Raw genomic sequence first — 21,449 nt, 5'->3', positions numbered from 1 at the left:
TTAGTATATCATTGTGATTATTTATTTTTCCCTATTATTTTATCTGATTGCCTTACAGGTTCTACTATTTCTTAGTCTGCTTTCGCCAGTAGGAAGAATGAAGAATTTTTATCTTAGTATGGATCAGTCCATCAAATGAGTTTTTAAATTGATTTGTTACCATTTCATTCTGAACAACATGATAAAAAAAAAAATCTGCATGTATTTCATGTCTCTTTACTCTGAAAAATGAAAGCAAGTAATATGCCCCATTACATACCAATCCCGTGGAACAGATTACATTTTTCTTATCACACTGAGACAGCGGATACCTTTGCTGTGACACTCTCCTTTCTTTGTCTAAACAGAAATGTAGTGTATCAATTTCTAATAATATGCTAATTATAAAGCCTCCAATCAATTGACTTGTAATTTCAGTGAATATTTTTCTTAAGTAGATAACAAAAAATTAAACCTTTCTTTTTTTCTGAATTGGGAAGGGTGTTAAAAGGGTTACTAGCTTTTTGCTGACAAAACAACATTAACATATTTTCAAAAAATAACAAAAGATCTTCTTCTGTAATATACTAAGATATAACAAATACATTAAAAAAGCCTAAACAAAATAGTATGTTCACCTCCGTTATGTGCAAGTTTGTGTTCCAGCTATATTTCATGTTAAAAAATTAAACCCTACCTCCCTTTCCCCTTCCAGAACCAGTACAACACAAAATTAAATTCAGTCTCTTTCCTGAAAGCCGAGATGGAGATTCTCGAATCTGTTCATCTGTTTCCAGTTCAGCTGTTGTTGCTCCTTAATTTTTTCCTCTAGTTTCTACTAGCACATTGACTAATGTCTGAATATTTAGTTCTAGAAAGGGGAGATAAAAATGTTTCATGTTATTTCACACAATACAGCAGAGAACATTAAAATGAAAGTTTTACTGTTAACTAGCTACCTAGTTAATTAATTAATTCTAGTACCATAAGCATAGTTTGCATTTGTCCAAACTCACACCCAATGACAACTATGCAGTAGCACATGTCCACCTTCTTTTAAGTCCCTCTTATAATGTACTTGCAAAGGAAAAAATCTTTTATTTTGAAGAGTATTTTACTATTTTTAACATTAAGGAATATTTCTACAGTAATTGGAAAAAATAATTTGTCATATAACAAATCAGCTCTTTGATAACATTTCTCTTTTGTTATCCCAATGTGTCTGATCCATCTGGAGTACCTTCATCTATTATAGTGCCATCCAAGTTTGGTTCTGCATGCATTCCAACATTTTTTTTCCTTTATGCCAATACATTCCCTTCCCACAGTTGCCACCCCAACAGTACAAACTCTGATCATGCTATAAGATGCTAGTTATCAAGATGGCCTAGGACAAACCTTTCAATTCAGAAAAGGTTTGTGCTGTCAGAATTGCCTCCCCCTCACAGCTCTATTAGTTGTCAAGCTGCAGAGTCTCCTCAGAGAGGCAATTAACGGCATTTTTCAACTGATACAGCTGTTGAGCAAAATGAACTCAACTGCTCTGAGCAGAGCGTACTATCTCTGCAACACGCAATCTCCTGCTTACGTTAAAGCAACTATGTTGGTGTAACTAATTTTACATGAGAACTAACCACAATCTTACTTTGAAGTGCTGGATAATATGGAGCCAGCTGTTTGAGCATCCTGGTCACTGTAGCTATATCCTTTCCTCGTAGTCTATTCAAAATGTTGGGAGTAAGACCAACAGCATCTTCATCAAATATCTTATCCGAGCTTCCGAATTGCTGGTAATCTCTGTACGAACCACTGCCAGAAAACGAGTACTGATGTGAACTCCAATCACTCTTGTAGTCTGACTTCTGATGCCTGAATCCGCGACACCTAGCTTCCTGGCTCCAGCTAGACTCCTGGCTCCAGCCAGAGCTCTGGCTCCAGCCAGAGTCCGCATTCCACCTGGAGCCACCTCTCCCTGAAACAGCAGAATCTGCAGAAGATGTACAAGTATTCACAGACTCATCATTCTTGTAAGAGGAATAGCTTTGCAAAGGATAGTTTGTGGAGTATCTTCCAGTTGAAGGATAAGAGGCAGAAGAATTGGCATAGGGTAATCCTTGATCACTCATACGCCTCGCTTTTGTACACGCTTGTTGATTCCCCCAATTTGTACTTTCCCTACCATATGAGATTCTGTTATCAGGGAGCTTACTGCCTCGCACATCACTGGACATATATTCTGCCGAGTACTCACTCACTGGACTTGTCTCATAGGAAGAGGCCCCACCAGCTGAATTATTGCCAGAAGCAGAACGACTGAACTGTCTCAGCCATTCACTGAGACCACTGGCAGGACTTCCAGTCTGAAGAGCAAAAGAGTCCCTGAGTGCAGACATCGTTGCAAAGTCATTAGATCTCAGTCCATAGGAAGAGGATCCATCATCTGTTTGGTAACTGTATGAGTTAGCAGAAGCCAAAGAAGCATCTGCAGAACACTCTTCATACTGAGACAAAAAACCTTGATTCCAGTTAGGATTTCCTGAATAAATAAATACATAAATAATTAAATGGCACCAAAAGTTAGCAAAATATTAAAATATCAACCAAAACCACAACTACTCTGAGGGTTTATGAAGTGTTCTTCTCCCGTTCTTTTCCCATTTCCTGCCCTTATGTCTTACCTGAGATTGCCTTCTTTTCACCCCAAAATCCTCATGTTAAATGTTAGGAAATCTTCACGTTAAAGGTTAGGAAAGGTTACCGCTTGGATTTCCAATAAGCTTTACTGCTGTAAGTAAAGGTTAACACTAGCTGAAGGTGACCTTAAATATTCAGCTCCTGTTATGTCTTACCTATTGTTACAATCTAATTATACATTGAGCCAAAATTTATTGCCTACCCCCACTGGAATGAACCTTACATTGGTGAAGAAACTACTAGAACACAATGACCTGTGTCAACTGCTAGAATGCACACGAAACTTTGGACACAAAATTCCAAACACTGTTCATCGTGATACAGAGATATGTCTTGGCAAGAGTGAAGAAGGATGGAGAACACCACTGGTGGGAAACTCTCCTTGGATGGTCACCGACAGCAACGACAGTTTTTAGTTTCATGCTTCACCCAGTTGGGATTTTACTAACTCTAATATGTCTATCGCTTAGAATTATATTGTATATAAAGGTTTGGTACATGATAAAACAAACAACCCAACTCCAACCACCCGAAACATACAAGCTGATACAGAGCAAATAGCAGTGCTTCACTATCTTCCTACCACGGATCTATAAGTGCACACACTATCAATATACTATTTATGGCACAGAGGCAAGATGTGACCATACCACCACTCTGTGAGGGTAAGATGGATTGACTAGAGTCATGGGCTGGAGTGTGGTGGTGTGCTCCCCCTGCCCCCTCTCTGCTTAAAGCGTTAGCCACCAGTGGTGGTCGTGGTGGCTGCGTCTGGTTTAAGCTGGACTCAGAAGAGACAGATAACACAACAGGTCAGGGCCATAAAGCTTGCTCAACAGCTACAGGCTAGTTCAGCACTTGCCAACCAAAATACAGCTGGTATGCAAATATGACTATAAGTCAAGCACCTTACTCCATAAATAGTGGACAGCCCAGAGCCTGTTGAGCTCTCCTGCATGGCAACAGGCTGCACACCAGGATCTCCCCCTGAGAAGGGACATCTCTCAAGGTTACTCCTTGAGGTTGAGAGAATCCTTATCACAGCAGATTATTTGGAAAGCGAATTGGGAATAAGCATGCTGAAACTTTGCAGTCTTAGCTAAGTGATATAAAGGACTGAGTACACACATATAATCCTTTAGACATAAACCGTTGACCAACTCTGGGACTAGGACTGGATCCAGCCGCACCCAGACTCCTCTGAGAAGGAGTTTAAAAAGCTAGGGGGTCCCATTCTGAACCTTGTGGCTCAACAGGAGGGTTTCCCTGACAGTTTTGTCTGACCCTGTCCTTTATGCAGTAAAAATCAAGTGAACTTTGCCACTGAATCTTGTTAAACCACTGCTGCATTTACTATCAAACTTTGTTAAATCACTATTTTATATCAATAAACATATTGCTACTTCTCTCTGAGTAAAGTCTGTCACTCCATTCATGACAGCCTAAAAGGGCAAAGACACACACTACTCTAGCAAAGGAGTATGGCTGACCATAAAAGTAAATTTTCACAATCTGAGTGGTGTTAAGAATAAACTTAAATGAGTAGAATAAAGTATCTAAATTACCTTTGGATTTTCCATATGGCTTATAGTGTTTTGGGATGCTTTTCCTTCCTGGAAATTCATCCTGAGATATTGACATCAGCGGCCTCAGACTATTAGTATAATTAACCTAGGTAAAGGAAAAGGTCAGAATGTCTGTTTTTAAACTCGAATCTTGAGCATTCTAAAAAAAAAAAAAATAATAGCAAGATCCTCATAGAAAGTTAGCAGAGTACAATTTTAGATGACAGCAAATTCCATATGCAAGATGTGTTGTTCTGTTGTTCAAAATTACCACATTAAACCACAATTTTCAAAAGTATTATTTGGAAGAAGTACGTGCCTGGAGAACAGAATGAGGTGTCTGGGGAAGACAGTGTCACCTATTTCAAATTTCTTTATTGCCCCATATCCTCAAGATCATCTGGCTAAAATATAGAACTGGCACATATGCAAATCCTGTCTCTGGCTGGAGAACGCAGAACGGAAGGCTCAGCTACTGCCTGAGATTAAGCTATGGCAACAGTTTTTAAGTAGCTCATGAGAACTGTATTATATTCAAATACATGACACTTTTGAAAGTGTAGCACTCAAAAAAAGTGGTGGTGGCATTTGCACAAAGAGAGTTATACCATAGCTTAGCTGGCGTGGAATATATTATTAATGCTTTAAAAACCAATCTGAAATACCTTTCAGAAAAACACATGCTGAATTTTGTGAACTAACAGCTGACAGAAGTGACGAGTAATTATTGTACAGATTCTGGTCCTTCTTCAGAAGCTTTTTTCTACAGGTATTTAATTTTTATCCAAAGCAGCTATGGAGGTTTTCTAGGGGCCAACAGGAAGACAGTGTCCTGGTTTAGGCTGGGACAGAGACAGGAACATCTTGCCTGCCTTAGTCTTAACAGATTAAAGCTCTCAACTGGGAGCAGAGCTACAAGTCACCAGAAAGACTTATCCACATGCCCACAAAAGAAAGAAGTGACACATTCGGGTAGCATTTAAAGTCTCATTAATCTTAGAAAAAAAGCTATCAAGCAAGGGACCAACTGCAAAGGAAGGATGACAACCAGACATCATGAAGCAAAATGGTGCCCAAAACAGGGGGAGAACATATGCCAAAGAAAACCAAAACAGATGGAAGATGATGGAAAACTAACAGAAACGTGCCAGGCAATCTATGTGGTTCTTAGAAACTGTAAAAAAAAAAATATATAAAGTATATTTAACTGGGGGTTTTTGACCTATGCCTGACGTGTTACAATTTGGCAGGGTGTTAACACAATGAGTTCAACCACTCCTTTCTTCCCCCAGTGATAAAACATTTCTGGTCAAGATTAGCCTACTTACTGCTGCTTTCTTTTCACAAAAGGCCTTCAAAGCTTCTGTGAGTTCCTGTGTAATATGAACAACAAGTGTTGCTTCTGAATCTGAGGTGATGTGAAAAGTCTCCTGATGAAAAACAATTAGAATTGGTCATTAGGATGCTGAAGGGCCATATCCACAAACAGACCAAAGTTATACTTTGATTTTTTTATAACGAAGTTGAGATAAGACATATATAATATATGCATACACACACATATGAAAAAATAAAATTGTGAACATAATAATGGGGTTATAAAAGGTAAAACATAAACCTGGATGCCTGTGTCACTCCCATACTGTCAATCATGAACATTTTGCTGCAGATGGAGAAGGGCACAAGTCCTAAATTTATGTTGTCTGTGCATAAAATTGAATAAAAAGTAAGATTCAGCACCATCAAATGCCTTTGATTCCCCCATTTTAGTAACAAAAACGAAAGTTCCCATTATAATTTTCCTATATGCAATTTTGGGAATAAGAGATACCAAAAGATACTGATGTAACTGTAAAGTGCAGAACAATTATGGCTGTCTCTTTAATATCCAGAAAGACTGATTAGCAAGTATATGAAGTGATTACAGTAAGTTAAAAGAATATAGGCAGACTGCCGTAAAGAATAGCCTTGATTTCTGTAGATAAAAATCAATTAAGTGTCTACTAAGCATTTCTGGTAGTTTGCTGATTATCCCCAGACTGGCTTTTTCTCTACTTCTTCCTAAAGTCACAAATAACCACAGCTTAAAGGAAAACCAATAGAAACTGAAAGAAAAAAAAAAAATCTTCAATTAGTAATGAAGCCCAAACATTCCCTTTGTGGTTTCAGTGTATAAACAGTTCAGACTCAAATGACGTTTTGCCTTAGGTACAGAACAGGACTTTCATGGAGTAAAATCGTGAATATAAACAGTCATGTATTTTCACAACATAAACCCAAAAGACAAACTGATTCTCACTATGCCACTGCTAACAGCAACTGAACTGATGAAACTTCCCCACTCCAACACCGGGAGCTGTGCTCTAGTATCACCCAGTTCCATTTGGCTGGCCTGTTCTGCCACAGCATCACAGGCAGCAAGACAGGACTGGCTCCTCTCATTCAGCATTATCAGCAAACCCATTAGATATGGGCAGCCAAGAGCACTTGAGCAACATCAGTGCTGCTAACACTGCTTGTCAGGGTGGCTCCTCAGCAAAGGGAACAATGATCCAGAGAACAGGCAGAGACCTCACACTTAAAGCAGCAAGTTGTTCTGAGCTGACATAATGCTACAGCTGCACTAGCTTTTCACAGAGCAGAGCCCATTAAAATAAAACTTAGAAATTAATGTTGTGGTCAAATGAGTTTGATCAGTAATCAGAGGCTCCTTCACAGTATTCATTGCATCATACTGTGAAACTGCACCACTCTTACCAATTATTTTACATACGTACCAAGAATTCTAGAGCTTTCTGTTTCCGAACAGGATCATTCTGTGGGATTGTAGAATGGGGAAGAAAAATTAAAAGACTGAATACCACAGTATTTGTTTTATCATCTGGTACAAAACAAGATCTTTTAATCTTTTATCCAACAACAGAAGTCAACACGAAGAAAAGAGTAATTTTAGGTCACAGACATAAACATATAACATTAAGAGTCTCAATAGCAATTAGGTAGCAGCTACTGCAAATACAACTGCATTACTTCCAATACTGGGAAGAACACATTCCACATCTAAGCTACACACCTACAACAGCTGTCTTTCCCAGGCTTTCCTCACTCAGGTCCAACCTCGTGTTTAAAAAAAAAAAGGCAAGTGCCCCGCTGCAGCTAGCATAGTACCTGACCAGCCTGAGGCCTAAAAGAGCAAGACATCACCACAGAACACACCAGAGTACAAAACCTCTGCCACTAAGATAAAAATGAGGTACTTTTCAGTGTTAGTGCCCAGTGCTCTTCAGGACAGCTACTTGAGAGATAATTTTGAGTTTCACCTTTGAGTTAGAAAAAAGGATTGTAAATCTTTAGAGATATCTTAGGTTTAAACCAAACTGTCAGTACAGAATACCTTTGATCTGAAAAGGGGCAAAACAGACAAGTGGAGACTGTAGCACAGGTTGGGAGACCTGGTCTGCAAACACTGGGTCTGAGATTCTCAGTGGCTTCAAACAAGAATTATGAGAGCTAAGGTAGATGAGCATCCTGATGTACAGGATTAATTTCCCCTCTGCTGTGATGAACACAGAATTCTGGTCATTAAGTCAATTATCTTGCTTCTGCAATACTACTAGTAAAATAGCAAATGAATCCAAAGAGTAAAAGTTTTTCAGAAAAAATAAAGGCAAGCATAAGGAAACTGTTACCACATAAAACACTTATAGAATTACTGCCACTACATACCTCATGCTTATAATCATCCTCCCACCTTAGAAAGAAAGAAATTACAATATTAAGACGCATTCTAAAGATTACTAAAAAGTTTGGTTTACTCATAGTATCTATAATCAAAGTATCTCCATTTCCAAATGTGTTTCACTTACCAATATGGAATATCTTTTTCTATAGCATATTTAAAATACTATTAATTCTTAAAGGTCCTTATCCTGATTGACTCTCAGAGAGAACAGTAGCACTGATAAACTTTACAGATCAGCTAAAGGAGATGACTAAAATAATGGTGGGTTTTTTTCTTCCTACATGAACAGAGGTGCCTTTAATACAACTTAAACACTATTTGGGATGCCATTGCTAACAGCCTGAAATTTGAACGGCAATTTCTTTGTGTATGAGTACATCAGACTGCTACTGAACTGCATAACTAGTGGAATATTTCAAAAGCCACAGCTGTTACTTCCTCACAGACAGAAAGGAACAATTTACACATGAGAAATAAGTACAGTGGAAAGACAATATAAAATATTTTCCCCATATGTGATGCTTGTTACAGAAAAGTTGATCTATTTAATAAGTAAAGAGATTGCAAAAAAAAATTTTGTTGATTCCCCTGTGGGAATAGTGTTCTCACCTTGCCTTCTTCTTTGATGGGGCTAGAAAATTAAAAAGAATTATTAGCAACATCATAGGGTTTCTACTGTATTACTGTAATAGAAACATTACACAAACAGAACAGGTACTGGCCCTGAAGTGGCTCAGCTTCTTTAAAGGGCAGGATTCAGCAGCCTAAACCTAGGCACATACTGTCATTTCAGAAACCACCAGGCACCCCTGATGAAAGGTTTATGGGAGACTTGTGCCATGCCAGCTTTGCAGGGTACCCCACAGCATCTGTGTTCAGGCAGCTGAATCTCACACAAGAAGTCAGTAGATCGAACTGAGGTGGGCATGCCTCCTCTATGCAAAACGTGAAAAGGCTTGTGGTTTTGCTTTTTTCCTGTGAACACACCAGTGAACCTCAAAGCTCCACATAAAATAGCTCATTCTTGAGCAAGAAGTTATGGAGATTAGAATCTCTAATCACCTCTCTTGCTAGTACAGTGTATAAGCATGAGGAAGGAGAGAAAGCTCAGTAAAACAAGGTAGTCTAAGACAGTAGCTGTGTTTCACAGATTCATCTACTGCATGGTACATAACTTATTACTTCTTAAGTATTTATCAGCATAGGTGTTCCAGGATAAGCAACAGGACAAGTAACAATTCTCAGGACAAACGACATCTTTGCCCCTACAAGATGAGGCTGAAAGACTCCTGTTATTTTTTTAACCACCCAACGTTGAACACATGTTGATGACTTGTAACAAGATGTTGCACTGTAGGTCCCAAAGTTTTCTGGATATCAGGATAGAAAAGGACTGCCACCATTTCACAAAGATATCCAGTGAATTAAGAATCATGGAAATGTAGGATGGGAGGGACCTCTGCATGCAGAATCAGAGAACCATAAAACAGTTTAGGCTGGAAGGGACCTCTGGAGCTCATCTAGTCCAACCTGAGAGGTAAGAAAAAACTACCACAGCAGTGGTAAGTAACAGAAAACAAACAATTAACTGCAAAATGAGGACACTGACAATTAGAATAATTTTCCTTGAGTTATTCAATTTGTGTTGTCTTTCTAGTACGTCTCCAAAATCCCCCCATTTGAAAAGAAGATGGGTGGAGACAAGGAGTGCTACTCAGTCACTAGAAACTTCACCCTACTCAAGCAAATGACTGAAGTTCTGCTCACTTTGAGAAAGACTAGCCTCAAGACGAGATCAGGCTGCTTAGGCCCAAGTCCAGTTGAGTTTTATAAGTCTTCAAGAATGGCAATTTCCCACCTCTTTGAGTAGATAATTTCAGTGCTTGACCACTCACTGCAGAACTTTCTGAACGTTCAATCAGCATTTCCTTTATTGCAGTCTGTAAATGTTGCCAGTTGTTCTTTCCCTGTGCACCTTCTCAAAGTCTGGCTCCTCTGTAGCCATGCTTTAGGGAGTGGAAGACAGTAATCAGATCCCTTCCTTGCCTGCTGCCTTCTCCAAGGTAATCAAACCCAGCTACCTTAAGCTGTCCTCCATATCATATGCTCTAGTCTGCTCATGATCTTTTGTAGCTGGCGAGTCCTCTGCTGACTCTTTCCACTTCACCAAAATTTCCCATGTACGCAGGACACGGTGTTCCAGAAGCAGCTTAATGAGTCCTTACAGAAGGGAACAAGCACTTCCCTCAAACCGCTGGCTACACTTTTGCTAATGCAGTCCAGTATGCTGTTAGCCTTCATGACATCAAGAATGCATTGCTGATTCATGTTCATACTGTTTGTTGTATATCAAAACCTGCCAGTCCGTAAGATTTGCTCCCTAGCCTAAGAGTATCCAGTCTGCATCCAGCAGGCCATTGCTCCATTCCAGGTGTAAGACTTCACATGTACCTTTGCTGAAGTTCAGGGGGCATCTGACAGCCTATTCCACCAGACTGTTGAGAACCCTCTGAATGGCAGTCTTGCTCTACCACTGTACCAGGCATTCCTCCAATCTGATGCTATCTGCAAATTTGACAATGGTGCATTCTATCCCATTTTCCAGGTCATGAATGAACATGTGCTGACCCAAGGACAAACCACTGAGGAATGCCACTAGTAACTGGCCAATACACTTAGAATCACTGACAACTACTCCTTTTATCCACACTGTTGACTTACCTTATCTCCTCAGTTTGGCTGCAAGTGTAACATGGCAGACTGTGCTTCCTCCCCTGTCCACAAAGACAGTCCATGTCATTGTAAAACGCAAACCCAGTTTGCCCTTGGTAAATCCACATTGGCTATTCCCAGTCACCTCCTTGACCTTTACACACTAGTAAATGACATTTATAGTCTGGGACAGCTTGCAGCCACGATTTATTTTTGAAGATAAGCACATCTGGGTTTCTTCAGGTCCCCAAGGAACTCTTATGATCACCAGGCCCTTTCAAAGACCTTCTGAGGGATCAAACAGCTCCCTCAACACCAGAAGCATCCCTTTTTGTCCTATGGCCTTGTACGTGCTCAATTTGCTCTTCCCTAAATTATCCTTCTCTACAGTGGGTAATGCCATTCCTCTTTAAGCTTTACAACAATGCACAAATATCAGAGCAGACTTTCTCAGTAAAGACCAAGACAAAGAAAGCTACAAATACCTCAGTCTCTTCCATGTCCTTTATCACCAAGCTACTGACTTAGCAGCAGGCCCACATCATCTTTTGCTTCTGCCATACTTGCAGATGCCTTCCTGTTGCCCTTCATATTCCTTTCACCTCCAGGCAAGCTTTGCCTTCTTGATTTCACCCCCAATACATAAGCAATTCTTACACATTTCTTGTGGCAGTCTGCCTCTGCTTCTGCTCAGTGTATGCTTCCTTTTAGCATTTTAGATCAGCTAGGAGTTCCCTGCTCACACACACTAGCTACCTGCTATGCCTGCCCATATTCTTGGACAGCAGAACAGATCATTTCTGCTTTCTGAGGAGGTTCTCCTTGAAGACTGATTAGCTCTTTCAGGCTTCTCTTCCTCTCAAAGCAGCCTCTCAAGGGATGCTGACTACTAGTTTTCTGAAGAAGCTGAAGTCTGCTTCCTGAAGACCAAGGTCATTAGTCTGATATGTAACTTACTCATTCCCCAAAGGGTTTTAACCTGTATCATGTCATGATGGCTCCAATTAAAGCTGCCATTGACCATCACATTCCTGACTCCTCTGTAAAGCACTTCCTCTTGTTGATTTATCCAGCACCTGCATGAAAAACTGGCCTCAACTCACTTTTGGATTATTTGCAACCTGTCATGCTGCTTTTCCAGCAAAAGTCAGTCCCCCCAGGAAAACTGGGACCTGCAGTTGGAAGATTTCTTCCCATTATGTAAATACAGCCTTGCTACAGACTGCCTGCTCAAGGGGGGCAGACATTTACCATGAGGTTGTTCTGTTGGCCTTCTCTCCAGCACTGACCCGTAAGACCTCTACAACCCCCAGCCATGGCTGTACACAGAAAAGGTGCTCTTGCATCCAGCACAACTTCTACTGTCATCTTCTATGCCGTCTTTCAGAAGAAGCCCATATCCATCTTTTACAGCATTCCAGTCATACAAGCTATTGCGTTACATCTCTGCAATCCTGATGGTGTCACTGCTCTGTGACCACACAGGAACTCCCAGTTCCACCAGCTAGTCCAACCTCCCATGTGAAACAGGACTACTACCAACATAGGATTCTAGTTTTGTATAACCAGGTCTTGAAAACCTTCAAGGTGAAGAGTTCACTATCTATGGATAACCTGTTCCAGTGCTGTACTACCTTCTAGGAAATAAGTTTTTCCTGAGTTCAGCATCTCAAGCTACCATCTGTGGCTGCCACCTTGTTACATTGCCTGCAATTACCAATAACTCTGGCTTTGTCACCTTTGTAGGGGTGTACAGATGTTTGAAGGGCCATTATAAAATCAACACTTACCCTCTTCTTTCCCATTTTAAACAAACCCAGCTCCCTCTAACTCTCATCCTAGCTACATGCTCTTGACCCCTGAGAGTCTTCATAATCCTCTGCTGGATCCTCTCCAACTTCTCCATCTTCCCCTTGAACTAGAAGGAACAAAACTGGACACAGCATTCTAAAGTTTGGTCTTATCAGCATCAAATAGTAAGGGGATAATACTGCTCTTCAATCTGCTGCCTGTGTTCCTCCTGAAGTATCACAACATGAGATTTGCCTTATGCAAAATGAAAGAATTCTCTTGGCTCATATTCAGCTTGGCACCCACCATAACCATCACGTCTTTTTTAGCAAGACTGATCAGTCTGTCACTTCCCACCCTGTACTGATGCATGGAGTTATCACTTCCCCATTGAAGATACAGACAAGCTTCTCCAGGTATCTGCTATAATTTCAAGGAAGTAGTAATTCAATCTGAAAAGCCTGGTCTAAATCTGCAAAGTAAATCTCTGGACCTATTTCTAATTTGTTGCTGTATTATTTAGCAGAATTAAGAGTAGTATTTAGAAAGGGAAAAAAAAAAAAGACACAGGCTGAATTCAGAGACTAAATTAGACCAGAACTTTATATGTAATACTTAATATGTAATACACTGCTCATACACAGTGTCATAAGGCCTTCAAGCTCAACTCCCCACTGCACATGGTTATATGAATTACCTTAATAAAATAGTATTTTTAATCTGAAGCCCAAGAGAAAACACAGATCATCTCTCTATTAGAGAATAAAGAAATACAATTTTTCCTTTAAGAAAAGCAGCAAATCAATCACTTCAAGGTCTCTCATACATACACATATGTACGTGTGTGCGTATATATGTATATATAAGAATGCATAACCTTATCTTAGTTTTGTATATGATCTCTGCAGCAGCCAAAATTTGATGTTAACGTCCATTTTGCCTCTTGCAAAGTAGTACAATACACCAAATGGCCTTTCTTAATTGTATCTTCAAACTCACTCTTGCTGTCAGAACAGAGCTTTGAAGCTGGAAGTCATTCTCTGCCAATATGATTTAGTCTGAAGACACACAGCTCCAGTAAGCATTATTTTCATTTTTCTAAATAACAAGAGTATTTTGACTTTGGAACTCACTTGATATTGCCTTTACCACCTAATTAGAGTAAGACTTAATACTGAATGATACAACATTTTTGCAGCTAACTTCACTGTTGTCCATTCCTCCAGTTTTTCATGGGGACTGGAAGGGAGATCAATCTTTTTGACATTCAGGTTTGATATCTAAGCATGTCTTCCAGTTCTACAGAAGTCAGTAAACATCAATGTCAACTTATTCTGAACTGAGAATTACTGAGCTAGATTTCTGGGTCACATTCCATCATCTTCACAAGAGACAAACAGAGCTCATAAAGGGTCTTTGCGATCTTGTTTCACAGAACATTAAAAGGAACAATCCACAGAAGCCACCAATGATCAATCCAAGAAAACCCACTGCTATGGTAGGCACCTACAGCAGGATTCACACTGACAAACTGTTGATCTATGCAACTTTCACCCATTTCAATCAAACCTACCTTCCCACTGATATTAATACTAGGGTCAAAAGATAGTAAGTAGGTATTTCTTCAGGTTGGCATAATTAAGCATCAGTAGCCCTTCTACAGTAACAAAGGACATAACTCAAACATACTGTATGAGGGAAGATGCAGTTTTTATGTTTGAGGGTTTCATTTACCATTGCTTGCTCCAACGGACTTGCTAAAGAACTGCAACTTCCACTTTTACCAGTGATTCAGCATGTATGTCTTTTGATGACTGAAACGGAGGCAGCTTTATCAGCTTATTCAAAGAAACCCATCAAATACCAATTTTCCATACCTTTTCACTTTCCTTGATTAGCAAATAACTGTTATCTTAAATACCTTCAGAACCAAGCAGTTAAAACAAGTCTAAGAAACACTGCAAGTCTGGCAATTCCCTTCTTCCCTCATTTCAAATTCTCAAAAACTGGAAAAATCTCTGAAAACATTTTGTGCTACTACAAGTTGAACATTTTAAGTCAGTCAAATACTTTGAGGGAACTACTAATTCAAATATCAATTATGTCAATCTATTACATTGAAGAACTCATTGACTTACGTGAGGTACTTGGTCTTATGTAACCTTCAATCTAGGAATAGAAATAATTTCATATCAGATTTTCTGATTAAAATTTCATAACATGTCTCTAATGCAACTGATTTTAGAAACGGAACAAGTATGTTTATTTATCCCAGTATAGTGTAGCCCATAATTTTATAGATATATAATCTTGTAAATATAAATTAAACCTGAGAGAAAATTTGCTTACATTTGAGAAAATTTAAGTTGCAAAAATTAAAAATCTTTGAAGTAAAGCAGTAAAATTTCCGAACCACTGAATTCAGACTGGACATTTTCTATCTAAAAAATCTGACTTCTTAAAAATAAACAACTTTGTTTTTTCAGATGAATTTCAATACTACTGTTCTTTTCCCCAGATTTTTTAGGGCAATTTTAAATTAAGCCTTAGTTCAATTTAATACTACACTTCCTAGAAAAATACAGAAATTTGACAAGCTTTGTCAGCAGTACTTTTAAAGTACTTTTAAAATTTACTAGTTTGAACATAAATGCACTGATAAAAGACCCATTACCAGATACTTTACATTTACTTCCAATTACCTTATACATTTTTAGTCCTTCAGTCTTCTCTAGCTCTCCTGCTATCCGTCTGAGAAATGAGACTTTGCATTCTTTTACATCTGTAGTCTCTCTCTTCATTTTACCTGGAAATTCTTTAGACTGTTGACAAAAAACACTTGAAACGGTCAATATCAAAAATCATCACAATATTTAAAAATTGGCACATTTCACATTTTGAACAAGCTTCCAAAATACTGGTAAACACTGTTTTGAACATTATGAGCTAGTTTATTTTCTGTAACACAACTAATTACATTTAATGTTAAAGTTGCTTTAGTCTTCAAAACAAAAAATGGATACTATGCAAAGCTTGCTACCAAAAGGTAACATTCTCTGTACCATGCGCAACACTACAGGCTTGCTGAGGAATAAGAAAAAGAACCACAGTGTTCTAGGAACCTGATCCTGGAGGCAGTCAAAACACTTAGTAATGGAGAAGATACAGGACATGCACCTCTGGACTGCAATTCCTCAATAGCTCACAGCTTCACCACTATTCACGTTGATCTGACCCGTGAACAGTCAACCATACAAGTGTTAGCAATTTATCATATGGGGGTTTAACCTTCAAAGTTGATGTAAATATTTATAGAAAAAAAAAGGGGGAGCATCATAAAGAAATTGTGACCAATATGCATTAAAATTACTCACAATGTATGCTCTTCTGTGCTTATATCCACTAAGATGTTCTATCATAGGTGCCATCTCTGTATTAAACCCACACAGCTTGCACTCATAATGAGGCTCTTTTCTTCCTTCAAATCTGATTTCAACTACATGTTCTAAACCTGTAAAGGCAAGAGTTACAAATATCTGTATTTTAGTATAGACTACTATAAACAAATGTATTATCTTCAGTTTTGCTCATTAAAAGCCAAAACAAGTAAATAGAAGTATTCCATTTTCAGAACTTCAACAATTCTTTGGACCTATTACCTACATCAGTTAAATTTATCTCTTTACAATGTCATATTCTAAAAGGACAAACACTGTCTATGGCAGATTTGCAAACCCACCAAAATGGAATATTTCATGTACCTTCTTTCCTGCCTGGAGTATTTTCAAGAAACTAAGAAAGAACCTTCCATTCAATACAATCATGTAATAGAATTCATGGAGAAGTGCATATAAAAAATAGAATGAGATCAGGAAATGCCACGCAATTGTCTAGATTAAGAAACTGCATTTAAACTTAGTCAAACAGAATTTGGACAGCGTTCAAGTAGCACAAAGCACATATAGGAAAGACTTCACAAAACTGAGTCCTTCATAATCTAAAAATCTTCCATAAACTTTTAAGAGTTACAGGAACAAAAATGAGATTTTTCTTCATTTTTCCTAGAACAAACTGAAAGACTATCCCTTAGAAGTATTTAGAAATCTCTAAGTTTGAGGCTTATACCTATCATGAAAAGTTTTACTCTGAACAGCTTAAATGTAAGACATTTATAAGCAGCTTAAAACAAACAGGAAAAACCTGCATCTGTTCCCTATTATCATAATTTCCAATACTGCATATTTGTGATGGGTTGACCCCAGCCAGCAGCCAAGCACCACATAGCAGCTTGCTCACTCACATACACACTCCTCAGCATGATGGGGAGAAAATAGGAAGAGCAAAAGCAAGAAAACTCACGAGTTGAGATAAAGACAGTTTAATAGGTGAAGAGAGGGGAAAAAAGAACAAAACAAACACACAAAAACCAGTCAGTCACCTCTCCGCAAGCAGATCAATACCCAGACTGTGTCTGAACAGCCGCCTTGGAAGCTAAACACACACATACACACACTTTTTTCTTCCTTTACCTAAATTGTGATCACTGAACATGACGTTATGCAGTACAGAATATCCTTTCGGCCAGTTTGGGTCAACTGTCCTGGCTGTGCCCCCTCCCAGTCTCTTGCCCACCCCCAGCCTATTTAAGGGGTGAAGGGTGGGGGGACCCAGGGTGAAAAAAGTGTCTTGAGCTGTGCACTGCTCAGCAACAGCCAAAACACTGGTGTGTTTATCAATACAGTTTTAGTCACAACTCCAAAACATACAGGCTGCTATGAAGAAATCCAACTCTCTCTCAGACCCACTACAGTATTATACTGCTAAAACTTAACTCTGAAAATAAACTATGACCAAACAAATTGAATAAGCAAGAAAGCAACACTTTGCCATTCACCTTTTTTTATTAAAAATGCTTATACTAATAAATTACTATGTTTTTAAATATTAATACTGTATGTAGAATAACAGCAAGACAATTCACTAAGCAGAAATTCTCTGATAATATTAGGAAATTTGCTACTTATGGCTTCTTCAGGGAACATATTTCTCTAGGCTGCCAACACATACGGGGAATACTAAGGCCACTGACAAGCAGCATTGTTTATCCTCTCCTAAGGGTTTTCTATTCTAGCAATTAGAAAGAAAGAAAACCTTAAAATTTATCTCATTTAGTATTCCTAAAGACAGTGAGGAAAAATATCTCACTAAACAGAAACACCAAATTGTATGTCCCATCAAACTGAAAACCACAGAATCACCAGATGACAAGTCACCAGTGGCATGAAGTTTAGCTGGAGGCCAGTAGCTAGTGGTGTACCACAAGGGTCAATACTGGGTCTAGTCCTGTTTGATGTCTTCATTAACGATCTAGATGATGCATACCTTCAGCAAGTTTGCTGATGACAGAAAACTGGAAGGGGTGGCCTATACACCAGGGTGTCATGCTGCCATCCAGAGGGCCCTCGAGGGGTTGGGGAGCTGGGCTGACAGGAACTGCATGCAGTTCAACAAGGGCAAGTGCAAATTCCCACACCCGGGGAGGAACAAGCTGAGGTACCAGTACATGCTGGGGGGCTGACAGGCTCGAAAGCAGATTGGTAGGAAAGGACCTGGGTGGACACCAAGTTGAAGGTGAGCCAGCAATGAGCCCTTGTGGTCAAGGTGGCTAATGGTATCCTGGGCTGCATGAAGAGGAGTGTTGCTAGCAGGCTGAAGATGATCCACCCTGTCCACTCGGCATCAGTAGAGCCATGCCTGGAGTGCTGTGCTGGGAAGTCCAGTTCTGGGCTTCCCAGTACAAGAGACACAGACATACAAACGGACATGAAGATGAGGAAGGCACTAGAGCATCTCTCCTATGAAGAAAGGCTGAGAGCTGGGACTGTTTAGCCTGCAGAAGAGGAGGCTCCAAGGGGATCTCATCAGCTTGTATAAATACCTGAAGGGAGGCTGTAAAGAAGGTGGAGCCAGGCTCTTTTCAGAGGTGCCCAGCAATGGGCCCAGAGGCTATGGGCACATCCTGAAACACAGGAGGTTCCATCTGAACATCAGAAAGCACTTTTTCACTGTGCGGGTGACTGAGCACTGGCACAGGTTACCCTGAAAGGTCATGGAGATATTCAGAAGCCATCTGGACATGGTCCTAGGCAACATGCTCTCAGTGACCCTGCTTGAGCAGAGGGTTAAGACCAGATGACCTCCAGAGGTCCCTTCCAACCTCAACCATTCTGTGATCTGTGAACAGCTTCTTTACTAAGATGGCTCCTTCAGGAACGAGTTGTCTTAATTAGGATGTATAAAAGAGGTGGCCTTTATAGTACTCAGTGTAATAAGCTAAACCTTAGAAGTATAAGAGATAAGATATATCCTATAAATTATTCAATACATTTACAGAAAATGAAACTATATCTAAAATTCCACCTTTTATTTCAAAACAAAAGCTATTTGGTCACAAATTCAAAGATATACTATTTAGAAAAAAAAAAAAAAAAAACAAAACACAAAAAAAAAAAAAAAAAAAAAAAACACAACAACATACCAACTAGAGGTTCTTCTCTTTTGGGATCATTCATAAAGTCCTTCAGACAGGTTATGTCCTTTGTGAGTCCTCTCCTCACTAAAGTAAAAAATATACACATAAAGATATATTACATATTAGACAGTTTACACATAATTTCTATTATATTAGAGGAGTTCTAATCGAGACTTAAGGGAGACAAAATTAATTAGTACTCTGAAATGTGTAAGGAAAATGGGCAAGATCTCAGTCACTCACAAAAAGATTCCAACACATTCTGTTTTCCATAACAACTTTACACGCAATGAATTAATGTCTTCAAGAAGAGAACCAAGCAAAACAGACCTTCTAACACAATCCAGTGTACTGAGGAAAGATATAAAGTTCACATTCTTAGCATGCCCCAAGACCATGTCCTCACCATAAAAAAAAAAATGCCACCAACCTCATTCTTCCCCTAAAACCCTAATACTCATATAGCATACTGAGACTGCTTGGTTGGAGTCTGAAGTCCAGAAATCATACTGCTGTAAATCTAATAAAGAGTAACTGATCTTCACCAATACAGCAAATGCCTCTTGTACTCTGGGCAGACCAGAAGCTGCACAACCACAGTTAGTATGCTCCTAAGCCTGAACTAGCAGTGTTTCAGCCAGGGCTGTATCTTGCTCCTCACTGTTTTAAGATCTTGGTTTTGCACTGCCTAAAACACTTTTAATGTAATCCTGGCCAACTCAGAGCACCAGCAGAATTCAGCTAAATGTATCTGCAAAACAGTCTCAAAGAGGCATTAAGTATATTCAGGTGTTGACCATTATAAAAGAGCATGCTGAAGTGTTAAAATATGTATTTTTGAGAAAAAATGTGCAGAAATAAAACTCATCTTCCTAACTACATACAGCTGTATTGTAACTGACTGATGAATTTCATAAGAGTCATAAACACTGCTAGTTTCTTCAAACTGGAACAAACAAGTAGAAATGCTACAAGCACTGAACTGTTACTATGTTCTTCCCCCTTGGGATGCCAGGTTATGTTTTTTAAAAAACAAAACAAAAAAACCCACACAAAACAAACAGAACTTCAGAATGATAGGGAATTCTGTGCTTGCTCTTAAATAGTCATTCCCTTAGAAATATGCTTGTGCTGCTATCAAGTCAAACTCCAGGGTTGCACACACACACAAAAAAAAAAAAATCAAAGTTCCAGTACTAATTTATATGGAAAGCTTCTTGCAATTTATTTGTGGTAGAAAACAGCTGATGGGACACCTCCTGCCACAGCAACAGCATGGCCCATTCCCACCAAAACTTCACAGTCTTGTTAAAATCTTTCTCTGTTGTTTTGGCTTTTTGTCTGAGGTGACATGCAGCAGTAGCATAATGTGACAGCTGATATATAACAAGTTAGTGCCACCTAATGAATCTCCATAGACAGATTTTTACCAGCACTTAAATGTATTATGCTGTTCTCATGCATTTGTGTGCCTGTGCAGTAGCCTGCAGTGTGAGCTGGGTGTTCCCAAGCTGACAGTGGAAGGCATGTGGTCTTTTGGGCTTAATATGGAAAGATCCACACAGAAAAAAAATTAAAGTTCTCTGTAAGGTAATGACCATTTTCTTTTTTCTTCCTAACATACAAATAATTATTCTTGTCTTAGCATCATCTTGACAATAAGCAACCCATACTGCTCTTGGTTTATATGCTTTTGTTTTGTCAAACTTCCACTGTACCATACATGTATACACACATGCATGCTGCAATATTTTCTTTTGAAAACTTCACTAGCTAAAAAAAAACATTAGCTAGATTCACTGATATCAGATGTTACCACATCATAAGGGAGATAGAAACTATGTCTCAAGTCTGAAAGTTGTTCTGTGAAAATACTTATAACTTGGAAGAAATTCTTCCCCATGTGGGTGGTAAGACCCTGGCCCAGGGTGCCCAGAGCAGCTGTGGGTGCCCCCTCCCTGGAAGGGTTCAAGGCCAGGTTGGACGGGGCTGGGAGCACCCTGGGCTGGGGGAAGGGGGCCCTGCCCGGGGCAGGGGGGGTGGAACTGGATGATATATAAGGTCCCTTCCAACCCTAACCCTTCTACGATTCATATTTTCCTAAGATCTTTTCTTACATAAATTAACTAGTGCACAAAATAAAAGCAATGGTTCAAATGTTTAGGAAGCAAAGCAAGTTACTAAACCATCATCAACCACCTGCTTTGGTCATCATTAAAACAAAGCCACTGATTTCAGAGTTGCACCTGAAAAGGACATTAGCTCATTTATATTCAACTACCTGGTCTCTGAGTTTCATACTTCATCGGCGTTTGCAGTGGAGCTTGAGGACCTAGGATAACAGTTTGACAGTCAGACTACTTCTCACTCGCTTTTATGAAGTACCTAGTAGATCATCCAAACAAGTTAGAGAATTGAACAATTATCTTAATTT

The 21,449-nt window shown here is 39.2% G+C and overlaps 1 protein-coding gene across 8 annotated transcripts in view; it reads right to left on the bottom strand.

Moving 5' to 3' along the window:
* LOC104356815 overlaps positions 1 to 21,449 on the bottom strand; it is a 35,069-nt gene continuing 13,620 nt past the window's right edge. For 5 of the 8 annotated variants that reach the window (XM_042798074.1, XM_033004332.2, XM_042798077.1 and 2 more), the window contains 12 exons: positions 21,297 to 21,347; positions 19,022 to 19,099; positions 15,858 to 15,994; positions 15,186 to 15,305; positions 14,622 to 14,652; positions 8,590 to 8,611; positions 7,965 to 7,989; positions 7,016 to 7,054; positions 5,567 to 5,668; positions 4,239 to 4,344; positions 1,625 to 2,515; positions 1 to 850 (listed from right to left, as the gene is read on the bottom strand). In XM_042798074.1, coding sequence (XP_042654008.1) covers positions 795 to 850; positions 1,625 to 2,515; positions 4,239 to 4,344; positions 5,567 to 5,668; positions 7,016 to 7,054; positions 7,965 to 7,989; positions 8,590 to 8,611; positions 14,622 to 14,652; positions 15,186 to 15,305; positions 15,858 to 15,994; positions 19,022 to 19,099; positions 21,297 to 21,347 — 1,658 coding nt within the window. In that variant the 3' untranslated portion in view covers positions 1 to 794. Of the gene's footprint in view, positions 851 to 1,624; positions 2,516 to 2,642; positions 2,765 to 4,238; positions 4,345 to 5,566; positions 5,669 to 7,015; positions 7,055 to 7,964; positions 7,990 to 8,589; positions 8,612 to 14,621; positions 14,653 to 15,185; positions 15,306 to 15,857; positions 15,995 to 19,021; positions 19,100 to 21,296; positions 21,348 to 21,449 lie in introns of those variants that run through there. The other 3 variants (XM_042798075.1, XM_033004333.2, XM_042798078.1) reach the window with 2 other exon arrangements.

Source organism: Tyto alba, unplaced genomic scaffold (assembly GCF_018691265.1).
Source record: "Tyto alba isolate M040663 unplaced genomic scaffold, T.alba_DEE_v4.0 Super-Scaffold_27, whole genome shotgun sequence".
Classification (NCBI taxonomy): domain Eukaryota; kingdom Metazoa; phylum Chordata; class Aves; order Strigiformes; family Tytonidae; genus Tyto; species Tyto alba.
Note: the sequence above shows the minus strand (reverse complement) of the source record. Positions and strands in the feature narration are given on the sequence as shown.